Source organism: Scaptodrosophila lebanonensis, unplaced genomic scaffold, assembly GCF_003285725.1.
Source record: "Scaptodrosophila lebanonensis strain 11010-0011.00,11010-0021.00 unplaced genomic scaffold, SlebRS2 tig00000053-arrow-pilon, whole genome shotgun sequence".
Lineage (NCBI taxonomy): Eukaryota > Metazoa > Arthropoda > Insecta > Diptera > Drosophilidae > Scaptodrosophila > Scaptodrosophila lebanonensis.
Window position 1 is genome coordinate 3,238,119 of NW_022060548.1, and position 24,208 is coordinate 3,262,326.

The 24,208-nt window shown below is 37.8% G+C and overlaps 4 protein-coding genes across 7 annotated transcripts; 2 read left to right on the top strand and 2 right to left on the bottom strand.

Annotated features, from left to right (window-relative positions):
- Positions 1–5,087: 5,087 nt before the first annotated feature.
- On the bottom strand, positions 5,088–7,492 carry LOC115623708 (alpha-taxilin). Its single transcript, XM_030518187.1, has 4 exons — positions 7,357–7,492; positions 6,897–7,276; positions 6,631–6,777; positions 5,088–6,406 (listed from the first exon to the last, which is right to left on the bottom strand). Exons 1-4 carry the CDS (start codon positions 7,426–7,428, stop codon positions 5,359–5,361), a joined length of 1,647 nt encoding a protein of 548 aa, XP_030374047.1. The 5' UTR covers positions 7,429–7,492; the 3' UTR covers positions 5,088–5,358.
- A 248-nt stretch (positions 7,493–7,740) lies between these two features.
- LOC115624011 (V-type proton ATPase subunit G) lies at positions 7,741–8,538 on the top strand. The gene is made up of 3 exons (XM_030518584.1): positions 7,741–7,899; positions 8,040–8,140; positions 8,225–8,538. The coding sequence occupies exons 1-3, from the start codon at positions 7,818–7,820 to the stop codon at positions 8,393–8,395; spliced, it is 354 nt and encodes a 117-aa protein (XP_030374444.1). The 5' UTR covers positions 7,741–7,817; the 3' UTR covers positions 8,396–8,538.
- Positions 8,539–9,427: 889 nt separating this feature from the next.
- LOC115623424 (anoctamin-1) lies at positions 9,428–22,377 on the top strand. 4 transcript variants are annotated; one of them, XM_030517746.1, is made up of 15 exons: positions 9,428–10,098; positions 15,166–15,556; positions 15,622–15,690; positions 16,002–16,073; positions 16,270–16,430; positions 16,491–16,659; positions 16,994–17,114; positions 17,184–17,295; positions 17,357–17,915; positions 17,988–18,191; positions 18,259–18,720; positions 18,783–18,958; positions 19,029–19,134; positions 21,670–21,808; positions 21,870–22,377. In XM_030517746.1, the coding sequence occupies exons 1-15, from the start codon at positions 9,674–9,676 to the stop codon at positions 22,061–22,063; spliced, it is 3,360 nt and encodes a 1,119-aa protein (XP_030373606.1). In that variant the 5' UTR covers positions 9,428–9,673; the 3' UTR covers positions 22,064–22,377. The 4 variants fall into 4 exon arrangements, with proteins under 4 accessions (XP_030373606.1, XP_030373607.1, XP_030373608.1 ...); XM_030517748.1 differs by lacking the exon at positions 9,428–10,098 and adding an exon at positions 11,364–11,432 and having other exon boundaries at positions 21,870–22,063; XM_030517749.1 differs by lacking the exon at positions 9,428–10,098 and adding an exon at positions 11,529–11,546 and having other exon boundaries at positions 21,870–22,063.
- Positions 19,297–20,076, bottom strand: LOC115624387. The gene is made up of 4 exons (XM_030519098.1): positions 19,887–20,076; positions 19,700–19,821; positions 19,488–19,644; positions 19,297–19,427 (listed from the first exon to the last, which is right to left on the bottom strand). Exons 1-4 carry the CDS (start codon positions 20,074–20,076, stop codon positions 19,297–19,299), a joined length of 600 nt encoding a protein of 199 aa, XP_030374958.1.
- Positions 22,378–24,208: the final 1,831 nt, after the last annotated feature.

A 24,208-nucleotide genomic window follows, 5' to 3' on the forward strand; every position in this document is an offset into this window, starting at 1 on the left:
ACGAAAAACAATTTACCGTTCCGCCTTCTCGTTTACGACCAGGACGCGCGCGTGTCCTATACACAACTGATTACAGTTGCCCACGACAGGCGCTATGTTAGCATCGGCATCGCCATTGAAGTCGACGCCGATGTCGACGTCGGCATCGGCGTCAGCGTCAGCGTTGCTTCGTCGTCATCGGTTACACTTCGTGCGAAGCTCTCGCAGAAGAGGCAGCCAACGAACAGTTTCTAAAAATTTGGCTAAGCACAGCTTTGAACAGCCGCCACAGAAACAGAGACAGAAGCAGAGGCCGCAGCGCTAGCTTCTCATTAAGCTCTCACCAAACACACACAGAGACGTGCAGAAACTAAATCTGGCTGGTGCTTTTACAGAACGACTGGCGCGTGTTTGTTATTGTTGTGTGTGAGTACGAGGGAACCTTGTGTATGCGTGTGGGTGCGCATTCTCTCGGGTTCGTTGGTTTGGTGGATTTGTTGCTGTTGTTGCTAAAAGTGCTGCCAACGTCCCGTACAGTAGACAGTTGTGCGGTTTTCTGAAAAAAAAAACAACAACTAGATAACAGTCTTTAAAAGAGATAGTAGTACACTATTTAAATTATTGAAACAGTTACGTTACACTATTTCAATAATAAAAACTATTACGTTACACTACGTACTACGTAATAACTTTATTAAAACAATAACGTTACAATTTATATCGAAATTCTTTGAATTTTGTTTTCTTCAGTTTTTTCCTAAAACAAATGTTAACGGACTTGCAGAGATAAAGTAAAACATTGAAAAGCTTAAATTAAATTTGAAATTATTTTGAAAATATGTATAATTAAAATAAATAGAAATGTTTAATGACATGAAAACTAATTGTAATAGTTGAATTTTCTAACTACAAATAATTACAACTTTAAAGTACACCTTATTTTGTTTTCACATGATTCCGAAAAAAGTCGTGTAAAAAAAAATGCGTAAAGAAAACATTGTCCACATATTATTTTTAATCGTGCGAAATGGAACAAAGTATACAATTTTTAATTTTCAAACCGTGTTAAATCTAAATCGTGTAAAAAAAGACCGTGTGAAAACAGAATTAGGTGTACATAATTACCATCATTTAATGACTTTAACATATTTAAACATATACATACTATACTTGTAAGATAAAATTCTATACAGGCATTATTTGTTTTTAATGCATTATTTATTAGCTGCAGCAAAGTATTGATTCATTTAAAATGTTAAGTTACTAGAGGACATTATCGTATTTTAAAACCAAGAAGATACGTTATGATTGGATTGATGAACAAATCAAATGTCAAAAATAGAGAACAAATTTAATATGAAGATGAAGGTAGGATTTTTTCAATTTCAGTTTAAATTTATTCACATTTCTTAAAAATATTATGAATTAACAAGTAAGGTAAGGATATCTTAATGTTAAGAGTACAGGCAGCTTAGTCTTTTCTACTTAATTAAACCAAATGGAGGAATAAAAATGGTTAACAACAGTCGACAGTGTAAAGCGGGAATAATTGAACAAAAAAACCAATAAAGCTTAATGACTTAAACCTAACTTAATACTAAACTAACTTATACAAGTTGTTTAATATTTATAAATTATATAAGATAGCATTTATTTGAATACATATGCACATAAGTAAGTAGTACCACCTTTAACTGAAACTGTGATACTGTAAACTTGATATAAATAACTTCATTTCGCTTACCGCCCACTGTTTCGACATTCACCCAGTTTTAGAAATCCAAATTCTGCTCCCCACTCTTAGCAACGCTCACCAAAATATAACAATCTAAACCACCCACTAGGTGCCTCTTTATCTCGGCCACTCTCTCTTTCTCTCTCGCTCTCTCTCTCTGTGTGCGAGCTCCTTCGAGTCAAGCAGTCTGGCAGCACCTTCGATGGTTCCTGCTTGTCTGTGCATTGCGTTGGCGTTGGCGGCATGTCCCGTTCTCGTTGTTGGGTCTCCGTTTGGGTCTCGTCTTCAACTCGGGCATATGTTGGCTGCTGTTGCTAGCGGCAGCGACGCTGCGTTCTGCGCTTACGTCGACTGCGCTGTTAATGTTGCTGCAGGCGCTGTAACAGAAGCTGAAGGACCTCTCTTTCCTCTTCCTGTTCTCGTCGTGTTGTCGCATCCTTCGCAGCCTGTCGCTTTGCCTGTCTACGCTGCCGTTTTTGCCAGTGCCTGAAAAATTACACCCAAGAGCTTAGAAGCGCAGCAACCGAGCAACCCGCAACCCAAGCCCCCGACCCCATCTCAGCCCCTTTTCTCAACATGCTGGAGTGTTGGGCATTGCCACACTTTTCACCAACGACAGAACTGACGGACAGACATCGTTTTACAGCCATATGACAAGTGCTTAGTGTATGACTGTTGTTCTTGTTGCTGCCGGGCCTGCTGCTGTGCCTGGTGCTGTTGTTACTGTTACTGTTGTTGTTGTAGTGGCTCGCATTTTCATTTATCAACCTTCTTGTTGCGCTGCCAACAACAACTACAAACAGTTACAATAACTAGGGAGGGAACAGCGGCGTGATCGTCAAAGGATAAGACAATTTAAAAATAATGCAAATTGTTTTTAGCAAGTTTTAGTTTGAGCTTGTTGAGTTATATTTATTTGTTAGATATGTCTATTATATTAAGTATTATAATAAAGAATTATTATTCAGTTGCCTCTTCTATTAATTAATTTTTTTTATAAGTTAATTTCACTTCCTCGTTACATTACTCTTTTATTTATTGATAGTCTGTGAGACCTCACCTCTTCTCTGACCAGATGGCAAATACTAATTCTCCAGATATGCATGGTTTTCTAAACTTATTTTTTTACATTTATTATATGTTAGGCTTCATTCCAAGAGTTTAATGACCATCATGATTTTAATATTAGGATTCCCCTTAAATTTGTTTACTTATTTTTATTGAAAACAAATTAATGAATAAATAAAAATATACAACTTGTATTCTAAGTTTAATCAAATTTATATGATTGAGTAACATTTTCTTTCATTTCATTTGACTTATCTATATTTTATTTTTGAGTGATTTTATTTTAGCTCTGCTTTGAATTGTGTTTATTTTTAGACTTCATAAGCATTTCTGAAGATATAATGGAAGCTTTCTCACCTCCTGATTATTATGTTTTTTAAAAAAGACATTTAAATTCTTCAGTTTATATTGTATAATGTAATGGCACTAAAAACATTTATTTAAACCAATATGGGCGCTTCATTGCTTTCAGATTAAAAAGTTTTACTTTGCCAACTACAGCCATCCAGTTTTGGTATCGCCAGCAATATCTGTGTTTGTTTGAGAATAAAACTCATTACATTATCGGCGCTCCATACACGACCTGAACTGACATGCCAATTTTTCACGCGAGTCCCAACTAACTATGTATGTAAATAAAGAAATGTCCCCACAAGTCACAGCAGGCATGCAATTTATTTAAACGCCATTATCGTTTACACACACCATTTGTTTTACAAAATGCCTGCTAGTTCTTATTGCTGTTCTTATTGTTGTTGTTATTGTTGTAGTTGCTGTTATTGCTGTTGTGGCGCAAGTTTTTCAAGTCAGCTGCTGGCAATGTGTGCCTTGATAAATGCAAAGAAAGGCAAAACTTGCCTGCAATTAAGTTTGCGACGCAAACGTGTCGTATACTTAATGGCGTTGCAATTTGCCGGCGCGATGCTTGCCAAGTGGCCACACACTCACACACACACACACACACGTTCTTATTACGCTTTAATAATTTTAAACACGCAGCTGTCAATTTAATGCCTTTTCCCTTATTTTGCTTAGTTATTTATTATTATTTAGTGTTTAAATATTTATACGCTGGCTACGTGGCGTATACGTAACGGCAGCAAGGCGCTGGCTCCAAAGGCCCAAAGGATTGACCCTCACACACACACACACACACTTCACATGTGCTTAATGAAGCCATTTTGCATTTGTAGCAGCACTAAAATAATTACAGAAATTAATTTAAATTGCAAAAAACGCACACTTGACCACAACACTGTGCCATGGGGAGGGCTCAGGGCTGAGGGCGTGTGAAAAATGCCAGCCACACTGCACATATGTATGCACAGCTTACACCCACACCCGCCCACAAACACTAAAGTACGGGTATCTGAGTGTGTGTGTGTGTGCCGGCCACTAAGCAGCTTCAGGAACATTTAATGAGTTAATGCGTTAAGTTTTGAAATTCGCGCAAGCGTGCGGCAAGTGGGAAAATCTCTTATTTCCTAGCATTGTTGTAGTTGTTGTTAGAGATGGCAGCGTGACTGAAGCTATGAAGCGCAATATAATGCGAATCGCACTCAAAAGTTAAGGAAAGATAAAAGCTTAGAAATCGGGTAATCCTTTTATTATAAAATTCAGCAGAAATGTCAACTCAACGAACAATCAAAGACTTTTTTCTCAATCTATAGTAATATTTGAATAATCTCGAAAATTATGGTTTTATGTAGAATATTCTACAATTAAGTACATTTGTTTCAGTCTCAAAATGCAGATTTAATGCTGATGGAATACCGGGGCGACTAAATCAAACTAATCATAGCACTTATACGTTTTGACCTATGAGGATTCGATAAGAGGTTTATTTTCATCCGCATATATAAATATGTTACACTTTTGCTATTTTATTGATATACTTGGCAGCATCCAAAAGCTATTCACTTAAAAAAAAGGAAATACAATTTCACGGTAGTTCATTCGCTCCCTGCTGCAAGGATAAATAGAAATCTAAAAAGGCCAGATTACAATATATTAGACTTCCTCCCAGCTTTAATTAATAACTAATCTTGAATAGAACACGTTTCTTTCAACTAGGCATAGACAGCATATTTGAATTAGGTTCGTTTAAAGTATTGTATTTTTAAAACAATAGATCTCCATTAAAATAAAAAAAAGCTGAAACAATCCTTTCAAAAATGTATATGTTAAATACTATACAGCCTTTCATTTGAAAACTAATATTCCACTATTGTTGCAATGAAATTCCATATATTGTGGTTTTTATCTCTAAAGGGCATATTCTCAAATAATAAAAAAAAAACGGTTGTTTGTTTTTCAAATAAATGTATAAACTTTTACTTAATTTGGATTACAATTACTGCAAAAATCTGAATAAATAAGTACGTATAAAATACAATAAATAAATAGTAGTTGTTCATGTTATACTGTTTCCATTATTATTATTCAAATTTGTTGTTGCGCTAAAGGTAAAGTTGAGTTCGAAGCACGTATGAATTGAAGAATTGAGTGCTTAGTTCTCTCAGCCTCATGCTTGGAGGCGGGACAGTCGTAGGCATGGCAAGTATTAGTTTAGGATACTAATCCGCATCGATAAGTGCCGGCACTTCCGACAAATCAATGGGCACTTTTTCGGCAATAGCTGCAACATCGGCATCGCCGGCAGCTTCAAGAGATTCGGGCATGTTGTCCTTAGAATCTGCAACGGCTACAACAGGCACAGTTTCCTTCTCGCCATTATCTTGAATGGCATCGCCAGCAGCGGCAACATCCAAGGCAACATCGTCGACAGGCTCAGTTGGCAAATTTGGCGATAGTTGCCCCTCCCCTTCCTCCTCATTATTGTGTAAATCATCCGCCACTGGAGGACTTCCATCCTCCACTGGTTGTGGCTCAGCTGTGAGCAAAGCATTGGCAGCTGCTGCCTTGGCCTTTGATTTGGCCTTCTTTTTGTTGTTGTTCTTCTTCTGGGCATTCGTTGTGGGCTTGGGCTGCTCCTTGTTGGCCTTCGAATCGGCGGCATTGCTGCCACTGGCACCCGATTTGGACGCCGGCGCCTTGCTTTCAGTGGTTGTCAGCAGCTTCATTTGATTCTGCAGATTAGCCAGCGTTTGTTTCAGTTCTGCACAATTGCGCGTCATCAGCTCCATTTTGTCCTTGTCACTGTTGATGGGCACAATTTTCATGGGCTCGGGCTCTGGTGGCAGTGTTGGCATCGCTGGAATCTCCAGATTATTATCCCGCAACTGCTTGTGCAGAGCTGTTCGTTCCAGCTGCAAGGCTCGCAGCAGTTTCTGCAATTGGTCCACCTGCTTGTTGCAACGCTCGGCATGCTGATCCCGCACCTGTTTCTCTGTGGCCAACTCAATGACGATGGCATTCGATTTCTCATACCTTTGACGCCATTGCAGCGCCTCCGTTTCAATCTTCTTCGTGTATTTGGACATTTTCTCCAGTTCCTGTTTGTAGCTTGTGAAGACATCGTTGGATTTCTGCAGAGATTGCTGAAACTCATCGTATTTGGCGGTGTAGATATTCAACTGCTCCTTCAGCTGATGCTCACGATCTGTCAGTTCCTTTATGGCACGCTGTGCCTGCAGCAATTTTTCCAATCCAATTTGGTTTTCCCTATAATTGACAAGTTCTTAGTAACTGAAAAATATGTTACACATAGCTGCAGAATTTGAAAGGGCTATAAAAAACTAATCTACAAACTATAAGTATTTCGAAATAATAAAAAGCCATAATTTATCCCGCTAGATGCGCATTAAAAATTTCTAATTTCCCAATAAACTTCTAAATATAAAATGCCCGCCAACGAGCATTATGTTTAGGTATGAAGCACCACCTACTTTGTCAGTATTTCCTTCTCCATGGCCGCCTCCACCATTGCCTTGTTGAGCTTGGCTTGATGGAGTTGGGTCTCGAGCTTGACTTGCTCATTGAGCTTCTCCAAATGTTTCTCACGCGTCTGATACTGTTCCGCCAGCAGTTTTAACCTAAAAGCCAAACACACACATATAATTGTATATAGACAGATATAACACATGGCATGCAGTGTCTATAAATAGACAGCGCACACCGGTGATCGCCCCAATTGGCGCCCCCCGCCACTTACTTTTTAGTCATTTCGATGTTGTAATCACGCAGTTTCATGTTCTCCTCATTGTTTTTGGTCAGCGACTGTGTGATCTCGTTGAGGGAGCTCTGGAACTTGGTCTGGCTCTCCTTGCGCCGCTCCTCCTCCACCTTGATCTGTAGCATGCTCTCGTTCTTCACCGACTTGATGATGCGTTGCTGCTCGCGGCAGACTTCCTGCAGCTTGTCCCTCATCAGGACGCTCTTGTTCAGCTCCCGCTGCACTTGCTCCTTTTCCCGTAAGTGGGAGCGCAGCTCATTTGTGAGTCGGTTCACATTTTTCTCGCTCTCTACGTGCCGCTGCAGCAGTAATTTCAGTTTATCCTCCGGTGTGCTGCAGTCTTCCAAGGTTTTCAGCACCTGTCGTGTCACGGACACCATACGTGGTTGCCAAGAGTGTGTGTGTAAATGGTGGACATGCATAAGGACTACAAACTTACGACTTCCTCCAGTTTCTGATCGCGTTGCTTCTCCTCGCGAGCCTCTCGCTTGCTCTTGCTCAATTTTTCCATATTACTTTTGATGCCGTGTGTATATTTGCGTAGTTCTTTACTTCAAAATTTTATATCTGGTCGGTTCCTACGATTTTGTAATGGGGATGCCAACACGGTCAGTTGCGGCTCAAAAACGCGGCGCTGCCACACAAGTAAAAAGAGAACAAAATGAAGTTAAAAGGTGAGTACGGCAAGCAGTGCTTTGGAGTTGCCGCATAGTCGAAAAGCAATATTGTGGCCACATCGAAGTGCTCGTGTGTATATGTGTGTGTGCGTGTGTGTATTCGTCGTCATATGACAATTTTCACAGTTCGTGGTCACTTGTCTTTTTTCGCTTGTCTTGTGTAGAACGCGCAGCAATTAATTCCGCAACCATTAATCGCAGAATTGCTGTTAATTTATAGAAAATGGCCAGCCAAACGCAAGGTATCCAGCAATTGCTTGCTGCTGAGAAGAAGGCCGCCGAAAAGGTAGCTGAAGCCAGAAAACGTAAGTACGCCCATAATTTACGTTGTATTTTCTCGCAATCAACGTTATGCGCTTTCGGGTCACATGATACCAAAAACCAAAGTGTGACTGTAAATATGAATCTTATAAGAAGAAATGTTGTGACTTATTCTTTGGTGCAGGCAAGGCAAGGAGATTGAAGCAAGCCAAGGATGAGGCCACTGAGGAGATTGAGAAATTCCGTCAGGAGCGCGAGCGAGCCTTCAAAGAATTCGAAGCCAAGGTTGGTAGATCAATCGCTCATTGACAATTGTTGTATCCACATAAGCTAACCTCTCCCCACCCCACACTCCTTTCCCTTAAACAGCATATGGGCTCCCGGGAAGGTGTTGCTGCAAAAATCGATGCCGATACGCGTGTCAAACTGGACGATATGCAGCGTGCCATACAGACGCGCAAGGAGCCCGTCATTCAGGAGATCCTGCAGTATGTCTACAATATCTCGCCTGAGGTGCACAAGAACTACAACCGAAAGTAATAAGCCCGCTTCTATTGTAAATTTGATGTCCAAGTTCAGCTCTACAAATCGTATAATAATAGTGAATGCTACAATATGTTAAACACTGCTGTATTATTATTCCATTATATTAATTAAAAAATTTGTTGTCGTTCCCAAATTCATTCGTAAAAAGTCAAAGCTTAATCTGTTTATCCGTTATGCTGGCTGTATGAAAGTAGCTGGCGAATGTATTGTTTTTGTTTATGTTACATTAGAAACAATTTGTTATACTAGTTGCCTAACTATTCTTATTTCATTTGATTTTTAGTTGAATTTAGCAAAATCGAAATCCAAAAATTGATTACATTGTCAGCTGATAAAATTGGGTGTGGGTGTGTGTACACGTGCAGTCTGTGCATGATGTGAGCAGGCAGGCAATGTTAAGGTTTGACAGCCACTGAACAGTCTACCTTGATAAGCATCATTAAGGTCTTGAAGCGACTGTTCTCTGCCCTATGTTGTGACGTCTGATAAGGACTGTTAAGTTTAAGGCATCCCTGCAGCTCATATGGTGATAAGAGCATATTAGAGTCCTTATTTATCATCTACTTCTTGAGTAGGAAGGACCAATCTAATACTTTTGAAGCGAACTTACCTCTTAAGTTAACTTATATTCATATTTCTGTCTATAAATCTATAAAAAATGTTTTTAAATGGATTTTTTGGATTTCGGATTGCAAGTTTTAATTTTTTTTTTGTTATTCAGAAATTGTAATTATAGTATTGAAGTGGCAAGCAGTCAAAACGACAGTATCGTTACAATAAACGATTTCACAGAATTACTAAATGCATTTGCCTTCCTCAGGGCTGCAGGGGATAGACAAAAACTTCCTCAACAGCTGTTACTGTTACAGAATTATTGTCTCTGTTACTGCGCATTCGTCGTTCTGTTGTTTGGCTGTTCGGTTCGCATGTGCGGATTTCTCCTTCCCGTTGTTCGATTTTCGTTATTTTTTCGTGCTAAAATGTGTTGTATTAAGCCCACATTGTTGTGGCTGCCTCAAAATTAAATACATTTTGAGTGCAAAGTGCAATGATTACATTTTCTAAATGTTAACAGCCATGCCGGGCTCAGATGAAAGTTGACCTCGCGCGGATTTTTCTTCGCTTGGTTAACAAATATTCTGCCGCTCACACACACACTCACACATATTACACACACGCAGTCAGATAGAAGCATATGCCATGTGAAAGCAAAACCAGTCCAATAACAACAAATAGTACAACAACATTCGCGTGAATTTCGGTTAAAACAAAATGCTAAATTTAGACAACGCCACTGCGACCGGCAAAGGCAGCGACAGCAGCATTGACGATGATGAAGCGACGTCGATGGAGACGTTAACGGTAGCAGAGAATGCAGCGCAAGAGCCAGAAGAGGAGTCTTCTACGCTGCTGGCAGTTGAAGCTGAGGACGGAAAACCCGCCACCACCATGAAACCCTTAGATATAGAGCCGCCTTTCAGCGCTCCTCTCGCTCCCTACGACATGGAGCTAATGCAACGTCTCGGGCTGGGGGCCAAGCTGGCTGCTCGTGAAAGCATCTGGGGTGGCGGTCCGAGCAACGGAGAGGATGCGGACCCCACAACACTCTTCATGCAGCGCGAGCGGGGAAAGGCCCCAAAATCGGCATCGAATGAATCACTGAGCTTGAATGATAAGCGCACCAGATTCGCCGAAAGGTGAGACACAACGAGACAACGTCCAAGAGCCATAGAGTGTGTAAGGTATCACATGTGTATGTATGTATGTACGAGAATGTGAGTGTGAGGAAGTGATCATTAAACTCAATTACACGTTGCTTTAGTGGGTATTTGTGAGAGAACGAAGCACAAATAGAGCATGAGTAGTAAATAAAATTCAAGCACATGGATGATGTACTATACATATGTATATTTGTTTTTTGTTCATTTATGAATGTCTGTATGCACGAGTATGTCTGTGGATATGGAGTTTTAACAGCAATAAAGAAGAATCTGATGTAAAGAACAGGCAAATCAAAAAGCAGAGGGCTGTGATAGTTGAAAACAATAAAAGTCTGAATTAAAAAACATGCTCACCACAAAAATAAAATAAGTTTAAATATAATTCCGGCAATGATTCTGGAATTATTGGCAAATACTTGCTTCCGTACTTCTCATTTACGCCCCCCTGGTTGCTTTATAAATATTAATTTTCATATTTAAATAACCTATCAAGTACCGAAGCATCCAACCTTGATTTAGGTATAAGTATATTTATCTGTATCTATCTATAAATGTCTGCAAATCTGTACTTTCGTATTTATTGAGTATTTCTTCTTCTATGGAAATTAATTTAATTCCAATACGCTGTTCAATAAATGATTAATCAATATTTTCTCCAAAGCTCATGCTTTAATGACCTTTATGTGCACACAATTAATATTTAATTTGTTGGCACAATAAAAAAAAAATGTATTGATTATCAAGCATATAATCGACAAGATTATTACATTTATTGGCCAAACAAAACACACCAACTAAATGATGGGAAAATTATACCTCGGGAGAATGTAACGCATACATAGATAGGAAAGTACTTGGAATAAAATAAACACATACATACAAGTATGTATGTAAAAAATCAAAGGTGTGTGCGCACGCCGCGGAGTGCGGCTGCACTTTGCTCCAAAAGAGATCAATGCTCAACAAGTGCAGCTAATCCTCTCTCTAACTCTCGCATTGTCTTCTGCTCTCTCTGAGACGCCAAAAACAGCTGTTTGGACACTATGGGCAGGCGTGAAGTGAATTAAACGGCAAAAACCGGCAGAGACCCCAAAGGTGTATTTTCATTGACAGACGCTTGACTCATTGCTCCCAGCTGTTGCTCTTGGCCTGCGTCAACGTCAGCGTCGTCGTTAGCGTCATTATCGCTGCCGCCTCCATCTCTTCTTTTCAGTTTGTTGTCGTTGCTGCCTCGCGTCGGCTGCTTTTGTTGCTCCGTCACTTTTGCCGTCGTGGAATTTGTTTAATTTTCTGTGCACGGTCTTGACTAAGTAATATATATGTATATATACATAAGTATATTTATTTAATAATTCGTGTGGGGAAGCGGGCAAACATTTCACGTATTTTATTGGTTTTCTCAATATTCTGGTTATATGTACTTGGTAGGTTTTTAAAAATTTGCCAAAAGTGAAAATCGCGTATGCTTAAAAGAAGAAGTTTATTGTTTCAATTCCGTTGAATTTGTGTCTCATTCATTGTTGTTTTTGTTGCTGCTGTTGGTGTGTATTATTCATGCTTGTCCGGGTTGTCAAGACCGGACAAAACAATTGGCTGCTCGTCCCTTTTCTGTATACTTAAGGAATTATGAAAATATGGTACTTGCTGATTTGACAGATCAGTACGGAGGCTGTTAATACTATATATCTACAGTACATATAGATTGGGCTTATCGGCTCATGCTCATCAGTTTTGTGTGTGGTGGTGATTTCAATATTTGTAAACAAACTGAACGCTCGACTTAATAAACAATTATATATGTAAATACGAATATGCATTGCGATTTGTAAAATGTAGTGCAGATTTTCGACATAAATTTCATAGAAATTATTTTGGCCGTCTGTTTGGCTTTCGGCCTTGATTAAGCATTGAAACAAATGCTGTGGGTTTCGTATACTCATATAAGAAAAAATAAAAATGAAAACGTGGCAACCAAATTATATGTAAATAAGTATTTAAATATAATATGCGTGTATGGCTGTAAATGTGTGCGTATTTTTGTTAAAGAAGTTAAAGTTAATTATTGTTCGAGTTGAAGGTCAGTTATCTGCGGTATAGGCCTATAAACAATAACAACATATTAGTGTTAAGCTTTAAAATCTACACAAAAGAGCTTAAGTAACGAAACGGAAAAGCCGCAAAAGTACTCCGATTTTGTGTCTGCTTTGAAAATCAAATGCATAGCTCAGAATTGTTTTTTTTTTGTTTTGTGAATATTTGTCACAAATGTGAGAATAAATTTTAGGTATACACATTTTCTTAGTTTGATTTATAGTGTTATTTTCGTTCAAACAAAATATAACAATATGCGAATGTTAATGCTGTTAGCACGGTCGGCTATTGGATTTTATGTTATTCTACGGCTTTGCTGTTTAAAAGTAAAGTACAGTTTTCGCTCTAATGTTGAGCAATTAAGGTCGATAGTATTTATGAAATTCATACATATTACATGGATATTTTAACGAGAAAACAAGTGTTTATTTTGGCTGGAATATCTGAATAAATCAAATTGCTGCTTTAAAGCTATCCGTGTTCGTTTCAATAGCAGCGAAATAAAATGATATATTTATCTTGAGTTATAAATTAAAAGGATATTTTATATATATTCAAATTGCAAACGCATATTATAGATTTAACACCTTTTTGGTATAATAACGATTTTTCTTAAAATTGAGGGTAAATTTAGGATGAAATTAAATTGTATAGATATATGAAATGTTATTATTCAATTTTTTTTGGCATATTAAACATAGAATTTTAAGTTTGTTTAATAAAGACAACAAAGTAATTTATAGCTAAAGGAAAATAAGAAAACAGAATATTAAATATGAAATAAATTTTAAATAATAATACATTTTAAAAATGAAATCTTTACATATAGTATGTTTGCTATTAAAAACAGATTAAAATAATCGGAAATCACATAGCGCTCATTTTTTCTTATCAATAAAATGTGTTAAAATGTAAATAATATTTCAATTAAATGTTCATTAATCTGCAGCCACTGATAAGCTCCAGAAATCTGCATTTTACAGCTGTCAATACAAAATGCAATTAATATAGTTTTTATTTTTATATTTTATTAAATGTGTAAATAAACATGCAGAATTTTTTTCACATTACTTTTCCATTTTTATCGCATACATTAAATCTCGTAAGAGAAATGAGATGTCATTTGATTCCCAATTGAATAATAAACATTTTGCATGACTGCCTATTCTGCTAATCTTGACTACAAGTTACTCAGCTTTTAATGATGTCGGGGTAAATATTTTTCATAATGATTCATTAGAGATTGTGCTTAACTGGGAGAGCTGGAGAAACTGAATCACATGGCTATTTGCGTTGCCAATATAAAAAAAAAATTGTTTTACAGGTGAATGTTAGATGTAGTGTTCCTACAGTTCGACTTATTATTCGCGAATTAGCACATCTAGTTTATTTTTCCACATGATTCCCCGACTCTTCATAGAACAGCTGTGCGAAGTGCTTTCAGAGTTCGGTGCATGTCAGCAACAGGTTGTTTGGTTTTAGTGATCCATTTTCACATCTATCTATTTTAGCTATGAAAACAGGGCTTTTTATAGATAAACAGCTGTGTGTATGCTGGTATGTTTGTTTTCCCCGACTGCCTTATCTTTTGTACATATACAAGTATGTAATTTAATTTGGCGCCTACTTATGAACTTCCAAAACCTTCTATGTAAACTGTAAATGGGTCAAGCCCAGCGATTTTTATGCGTCTCGTTAAAATTATAAACATGCTACTTTATTATTGACCCATATGGACGTCTTTCTGTGTGGGGAAGTGGTTGCTCCTATTATGGCGCTCTCCTTCATTGTTTGGGACGGTTGATTATTACGGGCGCTCAGCACGCTCAGTGGTAGACGGTCATTCATCGCCCGAAGCTCGTTAGGTGCGAAATGGGACCGTCAAGTCAATAGGGAGCCACAGTTAGAGATGGGAAAGCGACGTGAAAGTGAAAACACATCATGTATGGGAACTCTTTATAATCTATTGGATAAGGAGAAGTTACAAGTTTAATGCTTAACTCGATGTAAAGTTGTATCTTAACGAAAAGAGGAAATTTTGTAAAGTTTTGAAAAGGAATGCTGTATGTCGTCGTATAAAAAAAACCGTGTTAACAAATTTGTTGAACAAAATAATTTAATTTACATTCAAACCATGTTTCTTATAAAATGTTGTATTATTTAAAGTGTTTAATATTTAGCAATTACTCTTTAATTGTTATAACATAATACATATATGTAATGCTTAACTGCCTTATTGGACCCCTCCTGCTCAGCGAATATGTCCGCTTTTGGATTATCGTACCAGCTAAACTACTTATAAACGTATTAGTAATAAACGAATAGTTCTATCATTTTTAAGATTATTTGCAGTTGGTCTTAGCCGTTGTGTTTCTAAAACATTTTCTGTAATACTTGAATCTTGTCAATGTAAAAATTAAAAATCTTTTTTCATGTACTTGTAGACCTTTTTCTTATAAATGTCAAGTTTCGTTTGATACTATTATAGCCTTACTTTAGAATAAGCAGCACAATGCATACTCGTGAGCCTTGCGTGTGTCGTTACGGTTGTTAAAGAGCATATCGATATTTTAAATATAAGATTGTATTTGTTTACGGAGTGCCTTTAATATTTAACGATAATTGATCACGCACTCATCACTAACAAGTCCCAAAATTACAATTTATTCATCAGTGATAAAAAAGTTTACTGAGTCAAAAGCAAAGCTTTAATTCGGCTGCGTGAGTTTCTAATTATTTCACGAACTCATTACTAGGCACACATTTTCCATGCTGGGGTAGTCTTGGGTCTGTTAATGATATCAACAGCAAAATATTGTATTATTCTCAAGCTGCGTATGCTATCAACATTGAAAGCATTCTAGTGTAAACGCTCCGCTCGCCAATTTGTCTAATTTTATGTCGGCCTATATAATATGAAAAGCAACTAACGCACATCTCATTACTCTGCAGCAAACACGACGACTTACAACTGCCATTTGTAGCCGGGCAATTGCCAAACGGCAAGCATAGGACACCCAACCAAAATAGCAATCGGCACACTACAGCCACACCCTTGCTGCCAATGACTGAGCCACATCTGGGTACCACCATCAACAGTTACGATGAACGCGAATGCAGCTGTCCGCGTGAATTCTACGAAAGAGAAGAACTGAACACCTCATTATTTTTCGATGACTGCAAACGATCCATTGACTTCGTGCTGGGATATAAAACCAACGCTCATGATGAGACGGAGGCGGAGAATAAGGAAAAACGTCGAGTTTTCGAAACGAATCTCAGAAATCAGGGACTGGAATTGGAGGAGGTGCACAAGCTGAAGGAGCAGTTACACTTTGTAAAGGTAAAGAAGAAGAAGATGAATGATTGTTGTTGAGAATGATGATTATAATTAAATTTTAATTTCAGATACATGCGCCATTGGAGGTGCTGCGTAGATATGCCGAGATACTTAAGCTACGAATGCCCATGAAGGAGGTGAGTTTTGGGAGAGTTGCTGACCCGCTTGGGGTGCATAGACTGGATAGTTTGAGAAACAGTTCTCAAAAAGAATTTATAGGATTAATCGAAGATTTACAAATACTTCTTTTAATTTTTGGATGACAACTCAAATTTCTCCTATTTTTTATTTTCCCAAAACTATGAATAAATCCAGTCTAAGGCATATCTGCACATCCATTTAAAATGTGGCATACTTTTAGGCTGCCTCTGAAAAGTTTCTTGAATGTTGGGTGAATGATAAAAGTGATAATACATTTATATTTTTGTAATATCTTATCTGTTTTTAGTCCTTGTGTATTATGCGCATTAATGAAAAATCAAATCGTCTGCACAATGCGGCTCATTATCTATCCAAGAAGGTTCGCCCAAAATAATTCTTTATACATATGTTATTGTAACCCGTAATTTCGTTAATGCTCAGCTATACGCCAACTTACCTCTAAATGCAATTATCAGCAACTGTAAATAATTCTAAAATAATCTTTGTGTTTATTTCTGTTTATTATTGCTTTCCCTAATGCATTTACTACTTCATCCTCTATATATCATTTCTAGATACCCGGCATGTCTGTGGTAAATCGCTCAACAAAAAGCGTCCTCTCTAGTGTCAAAAGCGTTTTTAATTTTTTTTTACATAACATTTACGTGGACGATGAACATTTCCCTAAACGTGCACATCGTTTTACAGCCATCTATAGTCGTGATAAGGAATATTTGTAAGTATCACGATGCACTGTTAAAAATTTGAAACTAATGTGTGGCCATTTTTGGAATAGGTTTGACATACGTCAGGACTGTTTTTTCACCACAGCAGTACGTTCGCGCATTGTGGAGTTTATTTTGGATCGTCAGCGTTTTCCTGCCAAACACAACAATGAAATGGCTTTCGGCATTGAGCGGCTGGTGGCCGAAGGCGTTTATTGTTCGGCGTATCCCCTGCATGATGTAAGTCAGGTTAAAGGAAAATCATAGAATTAACAATTTCTTTTCTCCTGTCATTCCGACTATCGTTTGTCTGTCTGTATGAACCACAACATCTCTTGAATTATAATACCTACGAGCACCAAACTTGGCAAGCAGACTTATTATTTTCATACTCAAATAAAGTTTATTGCAAATCGCATTATTTCATAGAAACAATCTGTGCGAAAATCATTCATTACCATTAATTTGTTTGTATTTCAGTGTATTTATAAATTGTTTACAAAATCTTATTATACTTTAAAGAGTGGTCGGAATTGTTGCACTATTAGCTTTATTCATTCTTCTATGATTTCAGGGCGAAATTACGGAGTCTGGTACGATGCGTGCGCTGCTCTATAAGCATTGGGCCTCGGTAAAGAAATGGTATCGCTATCAGCCCTTGGATGATGTCAAAGAATACTTTGGCGTCAAAATTGGTAGATTGAAGATAATTTTAATAGTAATAGTTTGGTGACTAAATCTGTATTTGTTTTATTGGTTTGCAGGTCTCTATTTTGCCTGGTTGGGATATTATACCTACATGTTGTTGCTGGCCTCTATAGTGGGCATAGTTTGTTTTTTATACTCCTGGCTCTCGCTCAAAAACTATGTGCCTGTGTAAGTATGTTTTGTATTTTAATTGATTCGCTCCGCTAAACAATTATCTTTGATCCCATAGAAAAGATATTTGCGATCGTCCGAATGGCAATATCACGATGTGCCCTCTCTGTGAATGGTGCGACTTTTGGGACCTGAAAGAGACCTGCAATTATGCCAAAATCACATACCTCATTGACAACCCGAGCACAATTTTCTTTGCCGTCTTTATGTCCTTTTGGGCCACATTATTTCTGGAGCTGTGGAAACGTTACTCCGCAGAAATCACGCATCGTTGGGATCTGACGGGGTTCGATGTGCACGAGGAGCATCCGCGACCGCAGTATTTGGCGCGCCTGGAACATATACCACCGACTCGCACCGACTATGTGACAAATATGAAGGAACCCATTGTGCCGTTTTGGAGAATGAAACTGCCGGCTACAGTTTTTTCCTTTTCCGTCGTACTACTGCTAGTGGCGCTCGCATTTGTGGCGCTGCTCGCTGTCGTCGTCTATCGGATGTCCATGATGGCGGCCCTGAAATTGGGCTCCGCTCCCATGACGACATCGGGCGCTATTGTTGTCGCAACCGCATCCGCTGCATTTGTCAACTTATGTTTGCTTTATGTGCTAAATTATGTGAGTAACTATAGCGTGTGAGGACATTTTAAGGAGAGGTAAATAATATCCCTTATATACTCTACTCCACAGCTATACAGCCACCTGGCCGAGTATCTCACCGAGCTGGAAATGTGGCGCACACAAACCCAGTTTGATGATTCGCTGACCCTTAAAATCTATTTGCTGCAATTTGTCAACTACTACGCTTCCATATTTTATATAGCCTTCTTCAAGGGCAAGTTTGTGGGTCATCCGGGTGAGTATAACAAAGTCTTCGACTATCGACAGGAGGAGGTAAGTCGCTGTTTGAAGTTTATGAAAACAAAACAGAGAACTCTAATTTGCCTTCCTTTTCTTTCAGTGCTCCTCGGGTGGTTGCCTGACGGAGCTTTGCATACAGCTGGCGATTATAATGATTGGCAAGCAAGCCTTTAACACCATCTTGGAGGTGCTTATGCCTATGTTTTGGCGCAAAGTGTTGGCCATACAGGTTGGCCTGTCGCGCCTCTTCAACAATGAACCCAATCCACACAAGGCCAAGGATGAGCGTTGGATGCGCGATTTTCGACTCTTGGATTGGGGTGCGCGCAGTCTGTTTCCCGAGTATTTGGAAATGGTGCTCCAGTACGGTTTTGTCACCATATTTGTGGCTGCCTTCCCATTGGCACCCTTCTTTGCGCTTCTCAACAATATACTCGAAATGCGTTTGGATGCCAAGAAACTGCTGACACATCACAAGCGACCGGTTTCGCAACGTGTGCGGGATATTGGTGTCTGGTATCGTATCCTGGATTGCATTGGCAAGCTGAGTGTAATAACAAATGTGAGTTTAGAAGGACAGAGGAGCAGAAGGGCGAGCTCTCTGAGTAATTACTTATTTTACAGGGCTTCATTATTGCCTTCACTTCGGACATGATACCACGTTTGGTTTATCGCAGCATAGTGTCCAAGGATCATAGCCTAAACGGTTACTTGGACTTCACCTTGTCCGAATTTCAAATCTCCGATTCGCCCACGTTGCGCAGTCTAACTGGTGATGTATCGAACAGAACCATGTGCAAGTAAGAACATATATCTATTACCTCTTATTGAGCGTTTTTTAAGGCAGAGTTTATTTTTGTTTTCCTGCAGATACTCGGACTATCGCCTGCCGCCTTCATCGCCTGAAAAGTATCATTTAAGTAGCATGTTTTACATCATACTGGCCTGTCGTTTGGCCTTTGTTGTGGTATTCGAGGTGAGTTCTATTTTTGCTTTATTGTGTACTTTATTTTTTAACATAAATGCTCGATTTGACACTGCATTGTATTGAATTCCGTTTAACATGTAATCCGCTTAAATAAGTTTGCTCTCTGTTCGTTCAAACAAAGCGCCAATTAAAAGTTTGAACCACAAACACTTAAACCTTGACATGCTGAAACATACCCGAGGTCTCCACAATGCTCTCCTGCAGCGCTCGGTTCTCATTTGTTGATGCTTTCAGCATGCGATGCAATGCATAAATGGCATAGATGAAGAGCGCATTTAACACTAGTGGGGGAATAGGGCATTAATTGGGGATTTTATAATTTAAAAAAGTATGTCACTTACCCGTAAAGACGCCAAAGAGCACGCTGCGTGCTATGCGTTTGTCCAACGAGGCATCAACTTCGTCTATTTTCATCTCCAGACACACGAATATGGCAATCTCAATGACCATCGATACGCCAGTATTGATTAACCATGGGGCAATACAAATTAGACGTCGCTGCAAAAGGTATATTAACAGATCCTTGTCGAACTTTTACAATAGTTTGAGTTACCTTTTTGATGCCTTGCACTAATATGCAGGCCACCACCAGATTAATCAAAGCCTTGATCCAAACAGTAACCGTTAGTATCATATAGAAGGCTTGTGAGAACTCATGCACCAACACATAGTCCACTAAAAATACAAGTAGGTCCTCTAAGCCTCCCATCCACATGTGAGCACAGATTCAATTCACTCACCCAATGTGGCCACATCTGCGCCGAAAGGACTGAGAATCTGCACGTCGTCCTTTTGCCATTGGGAGAGATCCGTAAAATCATTGTACAAATGATAGCTGCACAGAGCGAGAGTGCCAGCTGCTATCAATATGTCCACACAGGCTATGCTCAGGCCAAAGGCGCGCAAGTTTAAGCAGGCCAGCCGTTTCATTGTGATTGGTTTAAAATAATATTCGTTATTAAGAATTCGAATGTTTAATTAGGAGCTTCAATGAAATTGTTTTTAAATATTTTCTTTAAATTTATGGTTCTTTGAAATCATTCTATTATCTCATATTATCCTTTGGACAGCACTGTTATCCTTTTGATTCTTATTTTATTTTTTTTTATTTAATTTGCTTAAATTATTTAGAACGCGTGCGTTCGTTTCGAAGTATTGGCCACTACTAACTAACTAGACGCAGCAATAGGCCAACCATTAGGGCCGCTTTCCTCATTAGTTGTTGCCATTTTCGCTTTGTTCTCAGCTCATGGCATTTGCGAGTACGGAATTTGTTCTGATTATGTTGCGAATCGATCTTCGTATTGATATTGTTGTGTTTGTATCTGGTTTGTGCCTTAAACATAATCTGGTTTTAATGAGCTACCATAGAAGATTAATTGTTGTGTTCTCGTTAAGTAAATTCTATAAGAATACTTCATAACTATTTAGATTCAAATGGCTTTTGATTCACTCATTTTATTTTTATATTATTAAATCATTTTAGATTTAAACAAATTTTAAATAAATAAATAATGTTTCTGGTAAAAATATCAAATATTTTGTTAAACATCGCCACTTAATTATTTGTATTATAAAAGTGAAAAATGCTTGAGAAATTTGTTTTCTTATTTATTGTGAGTTCCTATCGGGGTTTTAAAATATCATAGGTTAATAGAATTATTTTATATTTTTGAAGTCAACCAGTTCGAAGTGAAGTGAACAAAGCTCTCATGGGGCATGATCTAAAATCGAAGCTGTGGTAAACCAAAAAGATTATCACAACAAATACTAAAGTTATTAAATATTCTCTTTTTTGTTAAATTAAAATTTAGTTAACGCAGTGAATTATATAAGCTGTAACATGGAATTAGACAGTATTTTGTTTTTACTCCATATTTTAAAAGACAATAGAACTTCTGTCAATTTATATCTGTCTCGTTTCAACTGACTATCTTATATAGTTTAAAAAATATGGCGATTCAAAGTTTAAAAAACCAAGGGTTCAAATTAGTCATGATCGACTGATTTAACAAATAAAGCGACATATTAAGAATCGACATCAGTGTGAGCAATAATTTAGGAATTTCAACAAATAACTCGAAAAAAAATGGATTTTTTCCATTTTAATATTTGTTTGACCGCAAAAATTTATTTGACTATATACTTACTATACAAGTACATATACATTTGCTAACATTTTGTTAATTCACACCTCGGACAAAGGCAAGAGCTGGCCCCCAGCCCCCAGCCCCCACATGACATGTGTCCTAAATACGCGCAACATTGGGGTTGAGGCTAACACTTTTCTAAGCCTTTTAATGTAGACTAGTCGCTCCAATTTGGCGCATCAACTTACTTGGCCATTGCTGTGGCTTCCGAGTGACCCCAATTCGAGCAAATGTTGGTAACTGAGAAATGCTGACGAAATGTTGCAGAGAAATAAGTGTTAGTTCAGTGTAGACAAGGGCCTTGGTAGGCGACATCGAGAGCATATAATATGAAATGAATCATTAATTTATATATCTTCCCTCTCTGTTGTAGAACTTTGTGGCCTTAGTGATGATATTGGTGCGTTGGTGCATCCCAGACATGAGCGTAGAACTGCGAGATCAGATCAGACGCGAAATCTATATAACCAATGAGATAATCATCGAGCAGGAATCGCAGCGCGCACGTTTCGGTAATTAGTTATTACCAAATATATTGAATATCAATTAATTAATTATGCTTTTTGTTCACAGAGCGCGCCAAGCGTAGCAATTCAATGCTACAGAATCGTAGCACAGATGATCTGGATATGGCTGCCGTGCAAGAACCCAATGCACAATTTATTAAAATCGAAAAGCTACTGAATGCCAATCTGTCGCAAATTGAAATGGACACAATAATTCATGGCGACAATAAGATAACTGGCATTGCGGGAGCAGATTGTTGAACGTGATTTTGGAAACTCAGAAAAGCAAAATGTGCTACAAAACTTGACTTGACTCTTAGTTTTAGGTTTTATTTGAAATGCTTCATTGTGTTATGCTCTAGTTCCTTTCGAAACTTAATTAGTTTGTATGGAAATTATATATTTTACAAATGGTTTTAAGCTTTACTCATGCAACACAAAATAATCAAATTATTGACATTAATCCTGTACCAGTGCCAGTGCAGGTCCTCGCTGTTAATATCACAACCATTAAAGTCCAGTGAGTGCCAATGTGTAATACTTAATTGCGACATTGCGCTTATTTTATTGTCATACTTTTAAGTAGAACATTTTATTTCGACTAAAAAGCACCTTTTTAGAAGTATTTTGAAAGTGAGTTGCATTACCATTTGGAAAATGGTAAGCGTTTGTCAAAATCTCTTGACAAAATCAATCTCATTGTCATTATCTTGAAATCTCCTTCATCGTCTCAGAAAAACTATCTCACAAACACTGTGCATAAATGTGAATTCAATTTACTTTAAAACTTTAATACCCTAAGTAGTTTCAAAACGTATTGTTATTGCTTTGAATGTATTGTATATTGGTGTTGAATATTGAAAGATATACAGCGTGTTGAAATATTTGAAAATAAATGAATTTCGATTTTTATAGAAATACAGAAATTACTTATATTGTTTATTATTCTAGCTTGACTTAGAAATATAACATTATTGTAAAACGAAATTGAAAAAGAAATTACTTGGCCCAATGGACCGGCCAGAAACATATCGGACTGCCCTCGTAACTATAAAAAATAGTTGTGTAACTGTAATTATTGTTTTTAGTTAAAAGGCTGTATTCATTCTGCCAATACTTTAACGTTCTATTCTTTTATAATTGAAAAACTTAATATTTTATTTCTATTTCGAATATGTATAGATTCAAAGATGTGCTTATTTTTTTGTTAAAAAAAATAGAGGATATTATTCCTGGATGTAAAAAAATGATGGAGTTAAAAAAATAATAGGAAATTACTTTATTTGTCTACAAAATATTATTTTTTCCAGCAGTTGAAAAATAATATAAAAATAATATAAAAATTGATTAAGATTAGCACACTTTAAGTTAATTTTTACCATTTGGGATTGGGTTCTACTTAATTTTTAAAATTTTTTTAGTTATAGTAAAATTTGGAATTTTGTGGATCCACCACAAGTATTTATTTTTTAAGCAATAATTATTTAATAATCAAGTTCTTGTGGCTTTTTAAAAATTACAGACATCAACTTTAAATTGCTAATGTTTATAAAAAATAATTGTTTTTATTCAGTTATTTAGTAAATAATACCAAAACTCTATTAATATATTTATCCTTGTTACATGTGTTTGATTTGCAGCTAACGATGTTGTTGGGCTTTCGTGAATATAGATTTCCCTTACATGTAGATATATACATGGAATTTGTAGAATAAAGTCATGCTCGTAGTTTATTCATGTTCTAACGAAATAATCTCATTAAAATGTACAAGAAACAGGCGAGTAGGAGAGTAAGCAGTAAGCCCTCAGAAGTAGCGCACCGGATAGCAGCAACCTCCACAATTTGCACCCTTTTTTGGGGTAGAGACCAGGAGTAGGAGCAGGACGGAAGGACCACCGGTTGATGGGGCATGGTGCGCGGTGGCAGCGCAACAAGCATGCACCTTATGCGCTCAGATGTGCGGAGCACGTTTCAGAGAGCTTGTTGTTCTACCAATATACTTGTATAGTACAAGTATAATATATTCAGCCACGAGTAAGTCGCGTGCCCGCAGAGGGTGCGAATGAAATGAACGATGCTTGTTGGCACGTTGACGAACTCTGAAGCGCATGTCACAAAACTCATGACGTCATGAATGAAAATTCTCTCTCTCCCTCTCTCTCTCTCCCTCTCTCTCTCTGTTGTGTTGGAAAAATCATTTTCTTGCAGCTGATTTTGCCGCCATCGGCATCGTCCGCGTCGTCGTCGTCGATGTCGTTGTCGTCGTTATTTCCGCCGCTGTTTGTGGCCATAAAAATAATAATGATTTTCATTCGCTTGTTTCATTTTCCACAGTGCGGTTCGCCGGGCATTTCGTCGAGTGTATTTCCCTGTGTGCTCTTGCTACTTACCTCAATGAAAATGTG